The following is a 23,453-nucleotide window of genomic DNA, read 5'->3' as shown; positions in this document are numbered from 1 at the left end:
TTATTTAAAAACAATATTTTTTCCGAAGTTTTTGGACTCAGGCGGTTTGTTTGTTTTTGCAGAGAATTTCACCTGCTTTGGAAAAAAAAACTCTTTCACATGTTACTAATGAAGCAGGGGTGCATCGATATGAGATAGCAAGTTTGTATAGAATTGGACGCGTATATTTCTGTGATTCCCAGTACTGAAGGGGACTTTCAACTGTGAACAGAAAAATGTGAATTTTATGTGTTGTCACATTTTATTGTATTTTATTATTGGAATCTGTTAAAATAGTACCGTAATTACAGTGCATTACCTTCTAAGGTGAGATCTGCTCAAAGTGCTACAGTCCCAAACAAGGACAATCTCTTTCTTGCTGGTTCCATCGCAAAAATAAGCTCGTCAAATCGAATGCCAAAAGCAAAAAAAGTAGCGCAATAAGGGACCGGAAAACAGAAAAAGTGAAGGGGAATCCATAGCGTTTCTTTGCCGCTTTCATTTCGAACTACACTCAAACCTAGCGAATCATTTCCTGAATCAGTCACGTGGTACACCTGCTTCGTGGGGCTTCAAACGTCACCACGTACGTCATCAACACACACACTGACACGCCGTTCATGAACCACTCATCTACATTACTCGGCACACGCTTCAGGGATTCGACCCAAGAAGCACATCACTAGTTTCCACACGTCCATGCTGCCATTGTTAAGTCTTGTCTTGTATAGTTTTTTTTTCCTTCTGTATTTTGTTATTCTTAGTCACCAAACCCTGTTTGCCACTTTAGTTTTGTTTGATTAAATTTACTCCTTTTGAGCACCTCTGCCTCCCTGACTCGTCCGCCTCCTGCACTTGGGTCCTCCACCACCCCTCATAGCCTTGACAGAGCCATTTCATGTTTTACTTTATTGTTACTTTTGTTATGTCACATAGCCCCAATACCTTGGTGAATATGACACACACATATGTAACTTATGCAGTCCAGTATGGACACAGCACCATCTTGGCTGCCAAAGGAGGGAACAACCTACAACTGACATTTGATGGTGTTTACCTCAGAGAGTTTGCAGGAGCTCAAACATCCGCGCAAACATCCTGCAACCGATTTCCATTCCACATAGTGATAAAACGCGAAATCTGTTTCTGATTTACAGAAAATCTGCAGACGGCAATCAATTAGTTGTGAAATGCACCCGAAGCCTTCCACTCGAACGAAAGAAGAAAAAACACTGAAATATCGAGTAGCATGCTGACCACTTCATCAAGCCTGCTGTGTTGTCCCTTTTACTTGGCTGCATCTTGTGCACTAACACAAAGCTCAGCAGTGGCATCCTGCGGAGAGATGAATGCTACACACACACATACACACCCCCACAACACGTGTTATAGACGCACAAGGCTCAGACAGACAGAGGCACAGAGGGATACATGTACGGCTCGGCCGGGGGGCTGACAAGTCTGCGGCTGCTTGGCGGCGCGTGATTGGTTAATAATTGATTGTGGGAGTGCATAATGGATGGCGCACTTGTGCCAAAGGATCGCAGGGAAAACAGAGACTATCAGTGGGTGGTGGAAGTCGAGAGGATACAAGGAGGAAACAAGGGTGGGTTGGGGGTTTAAGAAAAGGGACTTATGAGGAAGGATTAACTGTGCGCAAAAGTGTAGTTGTGTACATGTAGTTGTGTGTGTGGCTATAATATAGAGACATAGTAAAATGTATAATATAGAAACATAGTAAAATGTTACCTTGAGTGTCATCTCGCCAACAAAGATGGCCGTAAAGATGTAGTTGGATATGGTGAGAAACACCCTTTCCTGAATTGAAAGAGACAAGCAGACAACAAGAGAGGATGACAGTAAAATGAAAAATACGATACAATGCGACAATATGGTGTAGTAAAGTCTTCCTTATGACACCTTTTATACCATAAAAGTTAATTTGCCCTGAATTATAGCAGAAAACTGTAGTCAGAAGCAATAACTTCAAAGACACACTCATCAGCTCGTTCTTGTTACGTTTTTTTTGTGGGTTTTTTTGTAGGATTTTCTACAAATAAACAAGATGCTGGAATTTTGGTGGATTTCTTTTTTAATGGATGAATGACATTAAAACACTGCATTATCATGTCGAGCTTTGAAAGGGTTCTGTGCATGCATATCACTGGTGTATTGTTAATTATGCTGACAGTAAAGTAGACAATTCCACCATAATACCTAGAAATGCATGAACAGAGACAACTGCAGCATTCCTAACCATTTTCCAGACCATAAAAGTTGGATATGAGTCCATATAAGGTAATGTTCAAACCATTAACTAATGAGACATGTCACTCGAGAAGCTTAATAATATTAAGAAAAAAAAAACCCCCATCCCATTCAACTCCCCACACATCCACTTTTAGAAATGTAGTTTTACGAAAAAACACAAAAAAAACCACATAAACAAATAGATACACCACGCTCAGCTTTCAATGCGATGAAATAAATAAATACTGTTAATATTTTCAAATAGAATTTTTAGATTACTTTTTTTTTTTTTTAATAGTCTTGAGTCATATATGCAATGGAATGGAATGAAATCTTTATTGTTCAAGTACAAACAACATTTCACTTAACTCATTTGCTCCCAAAAACGTATAAATACGTTCTATTTGAAATGTTTTAAGTGACAGACGTTTTTTTTGTGTGTTTTTTTTGTTTTTTTAATTTTTTTAATTTTTTTTTATGCTAGAGCATACAGAGAAGGCTTTGATGCAGCCGCTCAACTGCAAAGAATGGTTGAAGAAATGGTAGTTATTACACAAACGGGCAGCAGGTAGCAGTAGAGTAAAGGAAATCAATCAGGGCCATGTTGGAAAAAAGCTTAATTACTCACAATTCTAAATAGATTTGTGTATAATGATGAAACTTAGCTATATTCTAATGTCAATTGCTGCAGAACGAAAACACATAGAAATATACTTTTTTTTTTTTTTTTCCTGATGAAAGAAGAGACTTTAATCTTTAATTTGGTAGGTTCCATGTTTTTAGAATTTTATAGTTGTGGGCCTTGCAAAATTAGTCAAAATCCAATAAAACAGCCGGGAGTGAAGGGTCAACCCATCCAAGAAACATGTAAAATAAAGACCAACAGAAGGAGAAGGGAAGATGCGACGGGAGGGGGAACAAAAAAGACAAGGCCTGATGGGAGAATAGGATAAGCCTAGGGGAAAAAAAAAACTCGCACATGCAGACATTACAACAAATCTCAAGACTTGTACATGTAGGAGGATGGAGTGTGGTGTGGGGAGATGTGCAATGGAACCCGGCTGGACTAGCAGCTGACGTCATAGGGAAGCAATGTGGAATCTAACGAAGGCGGTGAAAACGTGATCATATGTGTCATACATGTGCATCCATGCATTTGATTGATTTACCAAGCTGCCCTGAAGGATCCTGGGCCTCTCGAGAGCCACTGTGATGCAATTGGAAAAGATGAAGGCCAGCACCACGTAATCAAACAGCTTATGAGCGATGATGGACTGGCAGATCTGTCGAAACCTAAAGCAGGGAAGTGTTAAAAAAAAAAAAAAAAATAGTAACAGAGGGACAAGAATGAGGAAAAACAGGAAACGCAATTGTTGTTTTACTATAATTCCACCTGTTCCAATACAATTAAAATCCTTCTCTTCAACAAATTACGACACGCGAGTAAGCCCCAGCCTGCTGTTGCAATGCAGAACAGAGAGCACATCAAACGTGATACAATGGGATGAAATATACTGAACGCACATTTCCACATTTGGCATGTGGCACGGTTTGTGCTGCCCAAAAGCAATTAAATATCCTCACAGCAATGCGTACTGGAATGGAAGGAAAGAAAATGAACTAAATGAAAAGAATAATCAGTTTTACAACCCATTTGGCACCATTTCAATGTGTTTTATTAAAGAGCTGCATCTACTGAAACCACAAAAGATGATGCAGGATATTAAAGAAACCCTCCCGTGACTATTTCTTCAAATGGCAATCGATACTCTAATGGAGTCTTGGCCCTCCTTTTTGATAGGATAGGGGGAGGGGTGGGGTGGGGGGGGCACAATTTATTTTTGTTGCTGTGAAATTTCCTGGGGCTAATTTGAAGCAACTCACAGTAATGCCATCATGGAATTGAGGTGGATGATGGGGACTCACTTGTTCTGTGGAGAGAAGAGAAAGACTGACCAGTCCTCTCTGGACTCACACCAGTCTGGCTTGTGTGCCTCCAACATCTTTTGGATGCGGAAGCACAAGCTCTGCAACAGAAAAATCCGTCACACGTTTTAGGTCGTAAACATAAAAATACACTGAGCTGGCTCTACACACCCCCAGTGTTTCAGTTATTTACAGTATTGAAACACATATAGAAACAGCTTGAAGCGTCGACCAGCTTTACCATCTGTATCGCACTCTTCCCCGCTGTCTGAATAGTCCCTTCTAATTAACCGTGTTTCTCTTGTACACAACCTTATTTACAATGGAAACAATAAGACACTCAAGGGGCCTGAGAGATAAGAAGTGCCGAGTTTACAAAGTGCTTGAAAATCCCACACATGAGAGCAAAAGATTTTGCATGTGTAAATGCGTGTACTAAAAGACAAGAGTTGATGGCTTAATGACAGGCACTGTATTTGTTCACTTTAGATTCCATCTGTGGAATTAGACTGCTTTTCATGTCAGGAATATACAGTACACATCTTTTCTATACTGTTGATCCTATTCAAAACTAACAAATGTGAGCTGACAATGGTTCACCAGGAACATTCATGTTCCATTTTGTTGCGAATACTGTACCAGTATGTGTCCTTTGAGGAGATACTGTACGTAGACATCAAGTTTGTCAAAGGGGAACTAACTCCCCCAATTATTAAAGCAAAACTACATTGCATGATCTACAACAGTGTTCACCAATTCCAGTCCTCGATGTCCGAAGTCTTGAAGGTTGTAGATGTTTCCGCCTACCAACACACCTGATACTAAAGATCAGGATCGTTATCGTGCATGCTGATGAGGTGATTATATGAAGCAGGTGTGCTAGTGGGCAGAAACATTAACACCTGCGGGACTACGGAGCTTGAAGACTGGAATTGCTGAAACCTGATCTAGAATTAATCGAGTTTATGGAATAAGAATTTGACATAATAAATAGTAATAAACGTAAGGGGGCACCATTTTGCATGAAATCATTATCAGCTGCAGACCAGATGTAACATTGAATCTACAGTACCGAGTCGCCTACTAATAATAAAGCGCACCATTGTTGAGAGTATCTCGTGTGCACTATGGCTGAGATAGAAAACAAGCAGCAGTCGTCAAAGGAAGCATAACAAAGATTAAAAGCGATGTACGTCAACTTCTTGATGTGAAGGAGACCTGCAAAAAGCGCTCCAGATCAGAAAGAACTGCACTGAGGGCTTTTGTACTCACATGAGCCTTGATTTATCCTGGTTATAGGATACATGATTAAATGGAAACGCAAGTTTATCTGCTTAACTTGATAAGATGGACTAAACTAGTGTGACCAGACATCCCGCTTCAGCAGTCCCATTTAAAGCCCTGTCCTGGCTGATTTTGCCAGCCCCATTTTATTGACCTGCTTTTTCTTTTTGAACTTTTTTTTTTATTTTGCTCCAGTCATCATGCCAATTGTTTGGGCCATGGTATGTCAATCACACAGTTGTCATTGTGATTCATACAACTAATCTACATCACAGCTAATTGCTAACAGGATGTTTTTGTCACCGGAACTAGAACTACTTCCTACTTCTAAGATCATGGGAAATGGAGTCTTACTATCATAACACAAGCTGAGCTTTGGCGATATATTTCAAATGCTAGAAAGCGAGAGTGGCGCGAGGTAAACGGCACAGCCAGCAAAAACAGCTTGAATAATGGTGAGTACGTTGACTTGTTTAGCGCTGTTGTACTGTCAACCAAGTTAGCATTTAACATCAATTAAAGTAGTAAGACAACCACTGGTCACCAGATTGACTAGCGATGAAATTTGTTATAAATAGTTCCTAGTGTAAATTTATTGTACATGTAGTTTTCCGCGAAATTGCAGTGTCCCGCTTTTAATTGTAAAAATCTGGTCACCCTTGACTAAACATATAATCTGATATCTACATGTATAGTAATTTGACAGAATACAAAACAAAACAGTAACTTACATAGTCAAGCTCATCATCCATGTCCTCCTGGCCCTTACTCCGTGTGTTCACCTGAGGAAATACGTCTGAAATCAGCCTTTGGTGGTTTGTCCGACTAGCCTGCTCAGTCTGGTGTTTAGGAGTTGGATGAAGAAGCTGTGCCAGAGGGGTTTTGCCATTACAGTCTTGGTACACTCCTCCGATGAGGCTCAGACTCTCAAAGCCAACGCCGCCACCGATGACCGTCCCTCCAGGGAAGCTCTTCCTTTGGTGAGCGTGGAGTGCTGCGGGGGACACAGGACGATGTGCCAACGGAGGAGGATGTGGTGTTCCTGGGACCTGTAGCAATTGGGGAAGTTCTAGAGAGAGAGCCCGACGGTCCCTCCTGGGTACAAAATGTTCTTGGAGAATAGGATGGCGAAGATGAAGTGTGTGAGAGGCAACAGCGGGAGGCGAGAGAAGACTTTCCTCCTCATCTGGGTGTACGCTGTGGAGGTGGCGGAGTGGGGATGAGGAGGCACGGGGACCTCGGATCCGAAGGCTTCCTCCAACGACCCCCCCTAAACCCCCTAATCCATATCCATAGAAAGGCCTGGCCGAGTTGGAGGTGAAGGCTGGACTCGCCGAAGGAGAAGAAGAGGAGCAGGGGCGGCCTCCGATCAGGCTGTTCCAACTGGAGCGACGAGCCCATGGAGCCTGATGCTGGCGGGGCAGCGGGCGACCCCAGTTGTGGTAACTGCGACCTGGATACTGAGAAACAAAGAAACGTTCCTGAGACTTTGGATTACTCAAAAAAGAATACAAACAGATCCAATGGGTACTCCAATGTCTCTCCATTAACTCATTTAAACCCGGAAAACTTAAAAATTTATATTTAATACTCTCTCTTTCACTACCACAAACAGATTTTTACATTTATCATGTTTTTTATGCTCGAGCATACAGAAGGCTTTGATGCAGCTTCTGACCTGAAGAGATCACTTAAAGCAAAGGTAGTTATTATAATACACAGCTAGCAGGTGGCAGCAGAGTATAAGATATCGGGTCAGGGCCATGTTGCAACAAGCTCTTTTTCCCACTGTTTTCAGCTGGATGGGAATAATGATGAAATTGAGCTATATTCTAATGCTAATTGCTACAAAACAGAAACCAATATAAATATGTATATTTTTTACCTGGTGAAAGAAGAGATTCTAATCTTTTTTTGGTATGTTCCATGTTTTATAGAAATAGAAGTAGTGCTGTCAAACGATTAAAATTTTTAATCTGATTAATCACACTTTTTAATTTTGATTAATCACGATTAATCAGCTAAATTACTCACGTAATATAAAATACTGTAATATTTTGACATCAACTCATTTTATTATCTGAATGTCATTTGCAAACATTGATTAAATGCATGTACGCAATTGCATGCATGCGTGTATTGCTCAAAACATAACAGCATCATATCAATCAATCAATCAATCAATCAACTTTATTTATATAGCACCTTTCATACATTTAAAATGCAACTCAAAGTGCTGGACATCTATAATACAATAAAATAAAAAAAATAAAAAAAAGAGAAAAAGAACCCCCCCTCCCAATGATCGTACACACAGACACACCCAAAAGCCAACAAACACATGAAAACCACAACATGGCGGGGCACAGAAGTACCCTGTAAGGAAAGGCACCCAGGAGGAGTTCATCAATTGGGTGCCATTCAGCAATTATTAATTAATTAAACACAAATGACTTTTGTTTCATCTAAAGTCCCGTCGAGGTGTTTTTGAAAGCGAAATTTACCACCGAGCACACCAACTGGAGTCACCCCGCTCATTTTGGAACAACAGGCGTAGGAAATGCCGTGCATTGACCTCATCACTGACCTGCGCAGCCTTCAATGTAACCATCCGCGGTAACGTTCAAGGCTCAAGTGCGGTCCCAAAAAAAATAGTTCGATTAAATTGCGTTATTACGTGATTAATGCGACAATTTTCTGTGATTAATTAATTTATTAATGCTTTAACTTTGACAGCCCTAAATAGAACACAATAATATGTGGGCCTTGCAGAATCAGTCAAAATCCAGTAAAACAGCCGGTAGCGAATGGGGTTGCTTCAGTGAAAAAGGCTGGGAGTGAATGAGTTAAAATATCTAATTGTTTGCCAACAAGTGTATGACCCCTTCGCATATTTGTATACAAACTGGTATTGGCACAAGCGCCAATTTTAAAGGAAATCTGCTCCACCAGTAAAGCTTTCTACAAGATTTTGGAGCTTGTTTGGAGAAATGCTTGCGACCACTGGCGATTGAAAAGAGGACCTGGTTCACAATTACCATTTTTCATTCATCTATGTATGTAAATGCTCGAAATGTTCTTGAAAATAGAAGGATTCACTAAAATGTTTTACCCCCCACCCCCACTGGATTCAGTAATTAACAGTGCCTCAGTACTTTGATCCATATGGTGCATTTTTAATCAACTAAATGCCGTTTTTACTTGATCAAATAGTTTCTTTTGCAAATTAAAAACCCACAATAAAAACGATGATTTGCTACTGAAGAAAGTCTTTCATGGAGTCACAAACGCTCAGAAATATATAGTCAGCAAAGATATACCGCAATATCAAATAAATATGATGTACGTCACATTAAAGCTGAAATCAATCCGCTGTCGCAAAAGATGAATGCCTCTGTGGGTCTCGTTCACTTACCGCAGCCCTCTGCTCCAGGTTGGCCCTCCCAAGAGAAATGACGCTGTTCTTCCTCGACCCGAGAGCAAAGCTCAGCCTCTCTCCAGAAAATAGGCTGGCAGGCACTGGGCCCAGGTCCAAGTGTCCATTCGGGGTCAGCGTGCAGATCTTTGGGTCTGTGTGAAAAGGCCAAGTCGAAAGGCTATTATGTATGAATGAATGAAAGAGCCCAAGACCACGTGAAAACAGATTAGACAATTTTCTTCTCCTTTTTACCTCAACATTACTGCAGGTAGGTGAGCCGAATTTAAACTCCATTACTTTCAAGAATACATTTCCTCAAGTGACATAATGGCCAGTTAAGAGACACACGAAGGTTTAATCCAAGTTGAATCACCTCGAAAGAGCCAGAGACGAGCTCGTAATGGTGATACCCTGCCAGCAGGTTGTCCAATCTTTAAATAGTAAACGCTTTAATGTGACGCTACATGCTAATTTATTGAGTGTGATGCTTTGGAGTTTTCCAAGTGGGAGCAAAGAGAAGAGTTGTGAATAGAAATGTCAATTGTGCTCTGTAGACAAGAAAAAGATGCTCGTTACGGTGAGAAAATTTAGTCAGAACAAAACATAAAGAGCCTTGTGTGTTGGCACATTTGTCAGTTGTATTTTTATAAAGGGTTGGAGCAATACATACATACGGCATCTGCAAAAATTACGACAATTGGTTATTGTAATGATTATTAATAACCGTGCCATGGTTTGAAATACTGTAATGTCAATAACAACAACCTCTGGTGACATTTACTACCTGAAAGATGAAGAGAATCCTTCGGCTTCTCATTGTCCTCAAAATTACAGGAAGACCTGTCATCGTCCGAGTAAGAGCGGTTTGCATCTCCCTGTATAAGGACGGCAGCAGAGTGAGATTGATATGTTCAATGTTGTAATCACAAGCAAACAAGTGTTATTATTGCTGTACTTGTCCGTTGCTTATTTAATTTGCTGGGCCAGTTTTGCAAATGATCCAACTTCCAATTGACTGGAAGGAGTTATGAATGTCATAGAATTGCTTCACCGCAACATTGTTTAATTAGGAAAGAAAAAATAGGGCGGTTACTTGGGGAAAATCTTTGTCTTAATGAATGAAAATATCCCTCTGAGTGTCTGAGATATCAGTAAATGCAGCAATCAGAGAGGCCATTATACAAACCATTTGTGAAATGCTATAGCTTTAAGTTATTTCAAGCCTGCATTAATAACATATACAGTAGGAATCACTGGTTTGGACGCTAGTGCAGTCTTACTTCAGCTTGAAAACCTTCCACCAAGATGGCCACCAATAAATTGAAGAGCACATAGTTTCCAAACGTCATCAGTGCGACAAAGTAGAGAGCAGCGCACGGTGAGGTGGAAGCCATGCCGTTGTACAGCACCATGTTCCAGTCCTCCTGAGTCAGAATCTGCAAGCCAGTACACACACTGTCAATACTACATGTTTTCAGCAAGGATATTTGAATAGTTGTTAAACATCTGTGCCTGAAAGACAGTGACGATGGCCCAGAGGAGGGAATCAAAGTTCTTCCTGTCAGGCACAGTGTCTCCTGCATCTGTCTTCAAACTGAACTTGCAGCCGAAGATATGCATCCCCAGTATACTGCAACACAAGAAACATTTTAGAAAGCTAATGTCAAAACACTCTTGCTGGTCTATCATCCATCTGTTTGCTGTCTTCACAATTTATGTGTTTATAGCTCGTTGGCAAATGTCCCTGTAAAGTAAACATTTAATTTTTCCTGAAGTGTCTCTATTGGATTTGTCAGGCAGTTAGATCGCAAGCTAGCTGCTAACTAGCGCCTATTCTCATGCCATGGAAAGCCCGTGACAACCCTATGGAATTATATTCCAGGCGCCAAGCAGAGAGAAGACCTTAATTCTTTGATTTTGAAGACTCATTTGATATACTTGGTAATTTTTTTTTCATCATTCAAATTTGACAGCGCTGTTAGCGCTCTTCTCCGTGGAGTATCAAATTTACAAGACATATTTATTTTAACTTTACAGAGGCTTTAAGTACTGTGCCTTATTGCTCATTAAAAGCCCATATTGTTTAGTTTATGTTATGTTCCCCATGGGCGCCATTCCGATTAAAATCTGTATGGAACGCTGATATCTGAGGCAAGGCTAATCATAAAGGCTCGACAACACTGACGTTTTGGGAAATGTGCTGTCATAGATTTGCAAGTTATGGTACTGTATAGATTTGGATGATCGAATAGTTTCATGGTCAAGTAGTCAGCAATATAGACTGCTGCGTGCACATAGTTGTGATTTCTCTATGCGGCATCTTTTGACTCGCTGTTGTCTTTTAGTTTAAGTGCCAAAATGTCTTTCAAATTTTACAGCAGTTTAGTTCTTTACAGTCTGCAAATTAGCAAGAACATAATCATAACTTTTATGGTCAAAGGAAAGTAAAAGCAGCCAAAGAGGGAATTGCTGAGACATACAGGACTTTGGGAAATTATGATTTGGCACTTTAATAATTAAAATAATTCTACTCTTTTGCACAAATTGCTTTTAGGCCTTTGGCTGTATGTCTGCTTGGACTGCTCTACGACTACACAGGACTTTAATCTTCTATTCCCTCAGATGATGTTTTATCGTACAATGCAGTTCATTGCTGGTATGAAAGCCTCTTGAACAAGGCCCATATTACAATCTGAAGATCTATGTACCGTATTAAACCCTAAAGCACAAACAAATATTGGGTACGGCCTCTTGATACCTGAAGATGAAAATGAAGAGCATGAGCAGCATACAGAAGGTTGCCACGTTGTCCATTGTCTTCATCAGAACCACCAATTGACGCCTCAGGGCGGGCATGAACCTGACCAACTTAATGACCCGCAGCAGTCTGAAGGTCCTCAGCACTGACAGGCCGCCGTCCGCCTGACCGATAATCTCACACACACTGCAGTGAACAGATGCCATTATAGTGAACAAAAGTGATTCTAAATATAATCCATAAACAGAAAAAAATAAATCTCCTTCAGACCTGATGATGACGATGATGCCATCAAAGATGTTATAGGGGTTCCTCAGGTAATCAAAGAAGCCAAAGGCTGTCAGCTTGAGGATCATCTCCAGGGTGAACATGCTGGTGAAAACAATGTTGCAGATCTCCAGCACGTTGGTAAGCTCCTCTGGCTGGGGAAAGGAAACACAACAAATCACTAAACAGAAACAGGAAGAACCGTTCAGAAGACTGGCTCTCATGTTTTTTGTTGTTGTTGTTTTGTTTTTTTTAGCATTTTTGAAAATAGCAATGCCATTTAAAAAAAAAATGACATATGGAATTGTCTAAAAAAATAACATTCATTGAAGTTTTATTCTCTTGGAACATATAAAAAATATAAATGTGTAGTGTACAACACTTTACATACATTGACCAGCACGTGCATGTGTACAATGCACCAGCAATATTTTGACTGTCTAGTGACAGATAGACAGTAGAGTGTCTATCTAGCTGTCACATCTATCAAATCTACCTTTTAGCCCCTCACTTCTACTAGGTCGTGAGTCCTTCGGCAGCTCCTCCTCCCCTGCCACCCCCCTGCCCAGTTTTTCTCCCGCACTGGTGTTGTACGCCTCCTCTCCTCTTCATTCCGTCTCTCCGTGACGTTCTAACGTCTGCCATGCCGCTAAAGCAGGCATGCGCAGTGAGCGGTGTAGGGATGTAACGATATCCAAACATCACGATACGATATTATCACGATATGAAGGTCACGATACGATAATTAGCACAATATTGTGGGGGCGTTGGCGATATTTAAAAAAAGATCACAATATTGTAAAAAAGAGAGCACATACTTTAAAAAAAAAGCACAATATTGTGCTTTTGTACATAACAGCAATGCATATAAACCACCTTTAATCTCTAATAACAATATTGAGGCACTTACTTGGTAATGCAAGCACACATTGATCGCTTCACAAGCAAATTAGATTCCCCTTCATCTGACAATTAGCATAGATTTTAAACATAGAAGGCCAAAACATCCCTAATGAAAATTTACTTCAAATTAAAATAAACTAGCCACTAGAGGGTGCTAGAACTGCACAAATGGAAATCAACCTGACTTTTTTCACAAATGCGTTCCTTTTAAATATTGTGAACATGACGACGACGATATTGTGGCAGTTTTAATATCGCGATGTCACGATATTGCCCATATCGGCTCTCGATAAAGACTCGGTTCCCATAGTTCACGTTGAAGAGCCGTTCAAAAGATTCGATTCATTCGTGACCGACACATCACTACGCCACATCCATGACCATTTTCAATTCGGTTTGTTGTGGGATGTGTACACACTTACGCAAGTGTGAATGTGTGTTGTGCATGACATGGATCACAAACATCCTCTTATACCACAGACTTTCAGTTTCCAAGTCAGCAGTCAAAACAGCTGGCAAGCTGTGACAAAGTTGACGGACCATGGCAGAGGAAAAGTACACTCACACACCTCCATCCACCCCTTTAATCCGCTTTTCCTCCCAATCTATCTTCATCCCCTCCAGCTCTGTAACTCCCCTTTTTCTTCCTTTTTTTCAAAGTCCCATTATCAAGGAGACCCATCTCTTCTAAATCAATATCCTCCTGTCGATCACAGAGGGGGAGAAGGGTGGTAGAAGTGGTCAAGGCGAGAGGAGAGGAAAGAGAAAACTCGTTGAAACAAATCAGTTGAAAAGCAACAAGCTCAATGGTGGCAATGATGTTGCTAAGATAACAACAAGTCTAGCGAGACTACTGAGCGCCACAAAAGCTGATCCATTTATCTGAAAACTGTTTGATAACACATCTGGAACGTTCCAAGCTCCATAAACATGCACTCTAGCCAAATACGACACATTGCCAAAGTGGTGTCCCCCGCTGGTTTGTGACTGCTGTGTTTTGGCTAATGGCATATTGGCTTTTGCATCCAGAAAGAAAAGCCAGAAAAATGCTCCATTGTAATAAAACACAAGCTCACGTTTGCCATTATCCACATTGATTTTTGCTTTGTTCACTTTAATAGTGTGATTTTTCTTCTCACAAGTGTTTTCAATTTCAAAGTGAACAAAGCCTCAATTCTAATGACCAAGCATAATGAATGCAGAAAGTGTCTCTGAAAAATTTGGTGCTGATCCAAAGTAACAATGTTCAGCCTTGGTGGATGTCTGTGACCTCCTCAGAGCCAGTCAGGTGCGACACGATTTGGGATCATAACAACAACACCTACAATGTGAATGCAACATATAGTATAGTATGGTATATGATTGCTTCCACATTGAAACAATGCGCAAAGTTTTACTGTGACATGTTGCACAAGTTGCAATTCCAAGTACTGTTTGTACTTATTGGTTCGATATGACATTTTTTTTCAAACTGTCACCAGCATATGTATACTCAACTCTTGAGCAGTTACTGATATCAAGTACCGATACCACTAGTATGCTTGATACATAAAAACAAAACAAACAAAAAAACAGTGACATAATTTTAAAGAAAGACCTATATATCCCATGCTATATGTAGCATTTTCCTCAAAATTGCATAAAATTAATCTAATCTAACGAATCTAATCTCGTCTTCTAATTTCTAATTCCTGATGGTAATATGGGCCACAAGATAGCAGTATCGGCCAGTGTCACGTGTACCGATACCTTAAAACAGGGCTGTCGTACTCAAGTCCGGACTTTCGGACATTGCTTTCGTTGTTCATCTGCAGTTGTGCACACACGGTTAATAAAGCAAAAGGTTACATGGCATCCAAGAAGAGTGTTAATGACATTTCTCTAATTTTGTGGTCATGAAAATGGTATTTCTTCATTAAGGTTTACGCTTGATCTCATCTGAACTTGCACTTGGCCTCACGCCTCGTGGACTGTGACTTGACTTGGACACAATAAAGGTGGGCTTCACAACAGCTCTGCATTAAAATAAGGCTGGTATCGGTACCAATACTTGTTTTTTTGGGACTTGCCCATCTCTACTTGTATGATTGGAGACATCCCATGATTCAAACCACCAAATGGGCAAGGAAAAAGTCAAAATTTCATTTTGGGGTAAAATAAACCTTAATAAGAGACTACAGTTAAGGGCATAAACATACTTGTAAACTCACAAAATGTTTTAAAATGCTTTAAAAAATAAATAAATCCAATGTGCCAGTATTGCAACGTGCCAGTACCTCAAAGTGGCCTGTGCTGCGAAGGCCTGTGAAAATGAGATTTATTGACAAACCTTCTACCGCACAGTTTAACAGCTCACACATAATTTCTTCTGTTCAGCTTTTCCGACTCATTATCTATCAATCGTCTTCATCGTATATCCTTACATCCAGTCCATTAGAAGTCATCATTTATTTCCTCTTCAGTCTTCTCACTGAATGGTGCTTGAATATCAATGATTAAGCAGGGTAGGAACTTCCAAGTCTAATGTGCCAGACTGTCTTCGACAGAAATGCCTTTATGGATTATTGTACTGTAGTAAACACGTATCTAATAAGATTCGGCAGATTCAATACGGTATAAAAATATAAAGATAATTATCCTAAAATTTGATAGATACTGTCTTGAGGCATTCAATTCACAAAACATTTATTACTGTTTTTTTACTGCAGTTGTAGTACTAGTGTGTAAAACGGAATTACATCAACTGCATACACAGTACTTTGCGCGACACATAGCAAAATACAGGTCACCAGAAAGCACAGTTAGAAATATCTGACACGGTGACAATCAAAACCAAACATTAATAACGCAAGCAGTCTTGTTTTTGGCCATTTCCACACGAACACAAGCAATTAAAACCTTGAAAACTTTCGGAGAACTTTACAAAAAGACATTTTCAGCATTTGTTGGGAGATGGTTAGTTTTTTTTTTTTCGTTTTTTTTTTTTTAGTTTTTTTTATGCCTGACGTTAAACTTTAAAGGAACATTACGTTATTAACTAATTTAATTTTATGCATTGACAGATGTACATGCTAATTAGTAACAACTCTTTACAAACTAATACTGCTTTTAAACATATTTAGACCAACTTAAAGGCATGGTTCGAAGTTTTTCCATTTCTGTTTGTAAACACAACATTCAAAACTGACGCTCAAGGAAGCAGCCAACCAGGATGGAGCATGAAAGCAACCTAACGATGAAGAATGTGAGGTCGCACAACCGACTTTGCATATGCAGACAAGACAATGCATAGGACTCCTAACCCGTCCGCGGAAACAGCCCGCCAATCAGGAGCGGACGTTCGCACAGCAAAATTTGCATAAACCACTCATAATCGCTCGCCCCGTGCCTCCTGGAAGCAGCCAACCAGGAACGAGCATGAAACCAGCCCACCAATCAGGAGCGTGCATTTACACAGCGAACTTTGGATATACCACTGATAGTCACTTGCTTCCGTGGCTTGGCTGGAAGGAAAATGTTGAGTATCTGCCCTGAAACATCCCCGACAGACCAAAATAAATTTGGACCACACACCTTTAATTGTGTTTCTATTTAAAAACAATTTTATGAATTGTTATGAAATTACTGTATCATTGACTAAAAAATGCAACCATGTTTCGATTAGGTTAACATTTCTTCCCACTTTTATGTTAACAAGAGAAATATTGGAAAAACAATTTGCACATTTAATTGTAAATTTGTATATAAATTGAGATGGAAAATTAATTTGCAATTAATCGTGAATTAATTATTGAAGTCATGTGTTTATTTACGATTAAAAATTTTAAACGACCGACACCTCTAAAATCTACATTACAACAGACACTTCCTAACTTGTCTTGTGAGAGGGCCCAATCAAGTACCGTATTTTCACGACTATAAGGCGCATCTAAAAACCTTCAATTTTTTCAAAAGCTGACCATGCGCCTTATAATCCAGTGCACCTTATATATGGATCAATATTGAGCCGCAACAGGTCTCGCTGTCAAGACGCTATCGGTGACCCTGCACGATCGGTGATGCAGAAGATCCCGCCATCTTGGATCGCTAGCTAATACGAATACTTTACCTCAGAGAAAATAATAAAACAGCTGTTTATTCATTTTGGGAGTGAATGGAGTTGTCAGAAAGATGGGTTGTAATCTATTAATAAAGTTTGACTGACCTATCGGACTGTTTTGTTGACATTCCCTTTAGCGCAGCACCATCTAATGGATGCATAACGTAACTCCAGCCTCTACTGTAGCGCCTTATATATGGAAAAAGTTTGAAAATATGTCATTCATTGACGGTGCGCCTTATAATGCGGAGAATGCGGTACTTCACTTAAAAGTGGTACACTCCTGATATCAATGTTCATCTTGAGCAGCTTTTTGGTGGAAACGAGCACATCTGTGCTCCAGTTTGAAATCAGGTTGGACCTTGCTGCTACAAAACATCCAAACAATGGTATCAGTGTTTGTTGTTAGGGAGGCTCAAAGGAGACAGAAGCATCTGCGTGAGCGTGCATGCAAATGCATGTGCTTGCACATATGCCTGCTTTGAAATGCGCACGCACAAACTCGCGGGAAATCGAGACGAAAAATGCTGCGTAACCGGCGTCTGTCTCGTTTTTCCCACCACCTCCTCTCCCCTCCGTTTATTTTTAGAGTCTTCAGAGACAGGAGAAAGGAACTATTCCGTACACTGTCAAAGAGTGCGGGGGTGGACGGGAAAGAGAGGCAGAAGCGGGGAGACGGAGAGAGTCAGAGAGAAGCCAAGACACTTGGGGTAAAGCAGGAAGGAAGGACGGGAGGAAGGAAAATTGCTAGGAAGGCAGGAAGCAAAGCGGGCAAAGCAGCATGCGAAGGGATTCTTGGAGAAAATAATTATAAAAGGTAGCAGAGGGAGGAGGCGAGAAATACAAAAAAAGAGGGCAAAATCTGTTTACCCACACACAAATTTCAAGTGAATGTTTTTCTACACGGGTGCAAACAGTGCGTCACGTGCCTCCCGTGTCTGCATGTGCTTTCTTGGCAGCTTTCTCCCTCACGTGCCCACACGCACCTGACTTGTCTGCAGTTGATGTTAAAAGCCAGCGTATCTGTCGCCGGGCTAAATGTTTACACCTCTGTCAGGAAGCGTCCTGGCAGCGACACTTCCCTCCCACACTGGCACACACACGCACGCAGATCAGACGCACACACGGTCAAGTGGATGGTCTATTGGCTGAGCTTCATCAGCAAAGACACGAGCACCTCTGCTGAAACTGAGGTGATTTGTGGGAGTTAGGAAGACTCATTTAGATTGAAGTTCTTTCCAAAACACATTCCTTGCCAAATTTTCATCTTTTTCCAGCTAAACAGATGAAACTCAATTGGAACGTAATCCCCAGAGAGTCACCAAATGTTTGGAAAACAAAAACATAACCAAAGACTGGCTTTCACATATTGAAATCTGCTGGGACTCATTAATGTTAATAAAGTTAATTTGTCCTATATAAACAGAAATTCACTGAATTGTAAAGGCTGAAGTAATTCCATTGCTTTCTCAATGTTCCACAAACAACATGGATGCTTTTAATGTGAAAGGACCAGAGAGGAAATAGAGTTAGGTCCTATTGATATGTGTCACTCCTTGCTCATTACTGGTAGTCTTCCTCTTTGTCATAAAAGCGCTGTAGTATCCATGCTTAACTCATTCACCCCCAGCCATTTCGCTCCCGGCTGTTTTACTTGATTTTGACTGATTTTGCTAGGCCCACAGAATATTATGTTCTATTGCTATAAAAAAAAATGGAACCTACCAAAAGAAAGATTAGGTCTCTTCTTATATCAGAAAAAAAAGTGTATTTCCATGTTTCAATTTTGCAGCAATTAGCATTAGAATATTGCTAAGTTTTAACATGATTCACAAATCTCTATAAAACTGTGGGGAAAACAGTTTTGTTGCAACATAGTCCTGGTTGATCTCTTATACTCTGCTGCCACCTGCTGACCGTTTTTGTAATAACTACCATTGCCATTATCATTCAAAGCCTTCCGTATGCTCTAGCATAAAAAAACATAAAAATAAATAAATGAATAAATAAATAAATAAATAAACATATAAATATGTCTTTGGGAGCATCGTAATAAATTTTAAAATAGAACATATTTTTGTTTTTTGGGAGCAAATGCGTTAATTAAAAAGAAATCACCTTACCTGATTGTGATGTTCGATGCCCATGCTGATGGTGTTGATGAGAATGGCGATCATAATTCCCCTGCTGAAGTACTTGCTCTCCACAATGCCCCACAGTTTTCTCCTGATTTCATCCCACACGTCCTTACACAGTCCAAAACAGCTCCTTTTCTTTTTCTTTTTCTTCTTCCCTTCATTAGCATCTCCCTTCTCGTCTAAGTGGTTCTCTTCCTTGTCCGTCTCATTCACGGCGTTCCCCTCGTCGTCGTCCCCACTGGCGGGGTCACCCGCTGTCCTCGGGCCCTCTTCCAGTGCTAAGGCACACAAAGGACAGTTCTGTGGATTCTGAGGCACGGCCAGGCTGATGGAGTTTTCGAGAGGCTGGAACTCATGGTCTTGCTTGCTTTGGTGTGGACAGTGGGATACTGTAGAGATATGGACAAAATAAAGTAAGCAACCTGAGTGCAAAATAGCTCATGGCTAGAGGATATACGGCTGGTATATGAGTAATTTGCAGTAACTCATATCCCAAGATCTCGGTGATGAGAAGTTACATAGTAGAAAAAACTTGCTTGTTTTTATTCATCACTATGCAGACAAAATACATTCACCAGTAAAATTGAAAATTAGATTAAAAATAAACAAAAAAAAATCCCCCCCCAAAAAAACAATATCAATCATTTGATACCCAAATATACTTGTAATTAAACAGGTGTACGTATGAGAAGGGGCAGGAAGAAGAATTTTAGCTTATTTTTTAGTCTTGTTCCTTTTTTTAAAGATCCCTAGTTGAGTACAGACATATACACTTATGTATAAGAAATATGCAAGATTATAGTGCATACAAAATAGTACAGTATATGTCCAAATACGTATATTCATCTTTACGCCTCCATACATTCACTCTTACTATATCCTAATGATACATATAATCCCTACATACACAGACCTACAGTCCATAAAATGTACCCCTACATATATAAAAAAAACAAACAGTATAATTATATTATAGTACATTCAAACCTCGGTTTTTGAACGCTTCTGTTCTCAACCAAATCGGTTTTCAACGGGAAAATTTGAGAATTTTATGTCTCAGAACTCGTCCAAAAATTCAGCTCTCAACCAAACTGAAAAAAGTCGAGCGTACCTGAACGCGACTCACTCGGGAGCCGAGCTAACTCGAATGCCCAGGATGCTTCCTCCGTAGCACGTTCGTGTTCAAAGTTCGTTTGGAGCAGACCTGTTCATTGTTATTTACGCAAATCTTTTTTTTTTAGTTTTGCATCGTGTATTAGCCCCTAATCATGGGTCCGAAGAAAGCAAGTGCAAGTGGTAAAGCTGGTGAAGAAAATAGGAAAGTAGTGCGCAGAACTATTGAATTTAAAAAAAAGAAATATTTGCATTTTGTTTTGTTTTTTGTTGTTTTATTTCATCATTTTAGATAGGATAACTAATTAAACAGTGTCTATTTCTACCCTTTTCTATTTATGGTAAACAGTGCAGTTTATGGTGTAAAATAGTAAATAAATAAAAAACTTGGAAAAAGTTTTTTTAGACTTGGAACGGATTAAAATGATTTACATTAATTATAATGGGAAAAATCGTTTCGGATTTCGAAAAATCGCTTTTAGAACAGCCTTCTGGAACGGATTATGTTCGAAAACCGAGGTTTAACTGTATAACATACCACACCGTACCAATACATAATACTATATAACAAAACAAAATAATGTTAGGCAGAAATTTTACAATTTATTGTGTTTTATAGTGTTTTTTGAATACTTTAAGATGCATACTTCATTACTGTACTTGTAGATGTACTTTACTTGCATATTTATTTGGATGAACGTTACTTTTTTTTTGTTTTACTGAAAACAGACATCTGTACTTACTAGTCCTCACTTTTTTCAACCTCCACTGATTACAACCTAATGTAAACAAATGGAAAGACATGTAGACAAATGGATAGAGGTTGGAATTTTGAGGAAATGAATAAGCTCTTGGAGACTTTTAAGGTTGAAAACACAGGGATGAAACCAGTTGGGGTTTTTTTAAGAAGTGGAATAGAATAGTCCCTGTGATTGGCTGGCAACCAGTATAGGGTGTCCCCCACCTACTGCCCAGAGCCAGCTGAGATAGGCTCCAGCGCCCCCCGCGACCCTTGTGAGGAATAAGCGGTCAAGAAAATGAATGGATGGATGGAATAGAATAGTGGAATATTGTCGCCGTCACAGGAAATGAAAGTCAGTTAGGCATCTCACAATTTGCAGCGTTGAAGTAAAAACAGAAAAAAAAAAAAAGGCATATCAAAAACCCATACAACATACAGTTACCGGTATTCACATTTGTGACAATTCCCATATTATGTTGTTGGGTGATCAGTACATTCAGATATTGCTCAGATTATTGTATTATTTATTAGTTTTTGATCAGACAATAGTCCACAAATCTTGTTTATCATATTGGTGGTGGTGGTGGTGGTGTGGCAGGGGGTGGTTGGGGGTAGGGTGATTGGTTGGGGTTTTTTGTTTGTACATAGAGTCGGGATGATGCATTTTACAACTTGGTGGTAGTAGCTGTTTTTGACCCGTGTGATTCTAGACTTTACTGTCCTGTCGCTTTTTTTTCCAGAGGAAAGTGGTGAAAAAAATGGAGTCCCCAGGCTGGGATGCATTCTTAAGGATTCTGCTGGCTTTCCACAGTAGTCTGCCAGCGTCCTGTGCAGCTTGGGTAATGTAGTTCTGCTTTTTTCAATACCCGTTGCAGATCCCTCCAGTCCTTCACAGTACAGCTGCTGAACCACCTTGCGGATGTATAGAAGTTCATCAGGAGGTGTTGTGAGTTTTCATAGTTTCCTGAGCAAGTAAGTTTTTGACGTGCTGTCCTCACATGATGCGAGATTTTGGTGGACCTGCTGAGATGTGGTCTCAGAGGAAGTTCAATATTTCCACCCTCTCCTCCTTCTCTCCATCAATATAAAGACCAAAATGGTTAGTTCTTAGATTACCTGAAGTCCATGATCATCATCATCTTCGTCTTGAGATTATGGACCTCCTCCCTGTTGACTAATTTGCTGTCTCTGATCGATCCTACAAGTGCTGTGAGTAAATCTGATAATGGTGTTGATCGGGTGAATGTGAAGGCAGTCATGCATTAAGAGGAAGCAGAAAAGAGGACAAGGACACATTATACTGAGGTGTCCAGTGTTCAGGATGAGAGTGGATGAGGTGTTGTTTCACATTTTGACATTCTGGGGTCTGTTGCTGAGGAAGTCCAGTATCCAAGTAAACAGTGAAATGGTGATATCCAGGTGGCCCAACCAGTTCATAGGGTAGAATTGTGTTAAATGCAGAGCAGAAATCCACAAACAGCTTCCTCACATACTGGTGGTAACATTGTCAAGGTCAGTAAGGGCTGTGTGGAGTGCTGTGTTGATTGCGTCTTCTGTTGTCCTGTTTGTCCCATACACAAACTGATGGAGATCCAGGTCGTCGCGAAGGGCGTCCTTGATGTGAGACAGGATGAGTCTCCCCAGACATTTCGTGATTGTGGATGTTTAAACAACTGGGTCATACTCATTCAAATAGCGCTGACACTTAACACTTAAGTTTGGATCGACTTTCAGCCACATTGGCCGAGCGAGCCTTGCGCTTCTATGGAAATCAGGATCTGCCGACATTAGTGCCCTGTAGCAGATGCACTATGAAAATAGCGCCCTTATTGTGGTGTGTTGTTGTGGTCATTTCAAATGTAACATTTATACTGTCAGATATAAGGTCTCTCAAGACATTAACTCATTCACTCCCAGCCATTTCACTGAAGCAAACCCCGGCTGTTTTACTGGATTTTGACTGATTTTGCAAGGCCCACAGAATATTGTGTTCTATTGCTATAAAAACATGGAACCTACCAAAAGAAAGATTAGTCTCTTCTTTCATCAGGAAAAAAAAGTACATTTGAATCTGTTTTCGTTTTGCAGCAATCAGCATTAGAATATACTCAAGTTTCATCATTATACACAAACCTGTTGAAAACACTGGGGAAAAGAGCTTGTTGCTACATTATCCTGGTTGATCTCTTATACTCTGCTGTCTGCTGCTGGCCATTTTGGGAATAACTTCCATTGCTTTTTCAGCGACCAATTTAGGTCAGAGCCTCTAGCATAAAAAAAACATGTTTTTTTTTTGGCAAAATTTAAAATAGAATGTGTTTATACGTTTTTGGGAGCAAATTAGTTAATAATGTGCACACCCAGCTACCAAGACATTCCCTGAAGGCTTTTGGAGGGCCTTTTAACTCTTTCATTACATATGACGTATCGATGCGTCATCAGCATCATAGTCGCCGCACACATATGACGTATCTATACGTCATAAGCGTTTTTTCATGCAAGAGTGTGCAGGAGGGTTTGGCGCAGCTAACGCTAATTATTAAAGAACGGAAAAGATAGAAATACATTATATTTTT

The 23,453-nt window shown here is 40.0% G+C and overlaps 1 protein-coding gene across 2 annotated transcripts in view; it reads right to left on the bottom strand.

Moving 5' to 3' along the window:
* The window catches only part of cacna1ia (calcium voltage-gated channel subunit alpha1 Ia), a 242,043-nt gene that overhangs the window by 82,368 nt on the left and 136,222 nt on the right, over positions 1-23,453 (bottom strand). For both annotated transcript variants that reach the window (XM_077541159.1, XM_077541150.1), the window contains 11 exons: positions 19,008-19,411; positions 11,886-12,037; positions 11,616-11,801; positions 10,370-10,487; positions 10,138-10,293; positions 9,642-9,732; positions 8,855-9,009; positions 6,171-6,899; positions 4,156-4,256; positions 3,399-3,522; positions 1,729-1,797 (listed from right to left, as the gene is read on the bottom strand). In XM_077541159.1, the coding sequence (XP_077397285.1) occupies positions 1,729-1,797; positions 3,399-3,522; positions 4,156-4,256; positions 6,171-6,899; positions 8,855-9,009; positions 9,642-9,732; positions 10,138-10,293; positions 10,370-10,487; positions 11,616-11,801; positions 11,886-12,037; positions 19,008-19,411 (2,285 nt within the window). The remainder of the gene's footprint in view (positions 1-1,728; positions 1,798-3,398; positions 3,523-4,155; positions 4,257-6,170; positions 6,900-8,854; positions 9,010-9,641; positions 9,733-10,137; positions 10,294-10,369; positions 10,488-11,615; positions 11,802-11,885; positions 12,038-19,007; positions 19,412-23,453) is intronic.

Source organism: Festucalex cinctus, chromosome 1 (genome assembly GCF_051991245.1).
Source record: "Festucalex cinctus isolate MCC-2025b chromosome 1, RoL_Fcin_1.0, whole genome shotgun sequence".
In the NCBI taxonomy this organism is placed as follows: domain Eukaryota; kingdom Metazoa; phylum Chordata; class Actinopteri; order Syngnathiformes; family Syngnathidae; genus Festucalex; species Festucalex cinctus.
Note: the sequence above shows the minus strand (reverse complement) of the source record. Positions and strands in the feature narration are given on the sequence as shown.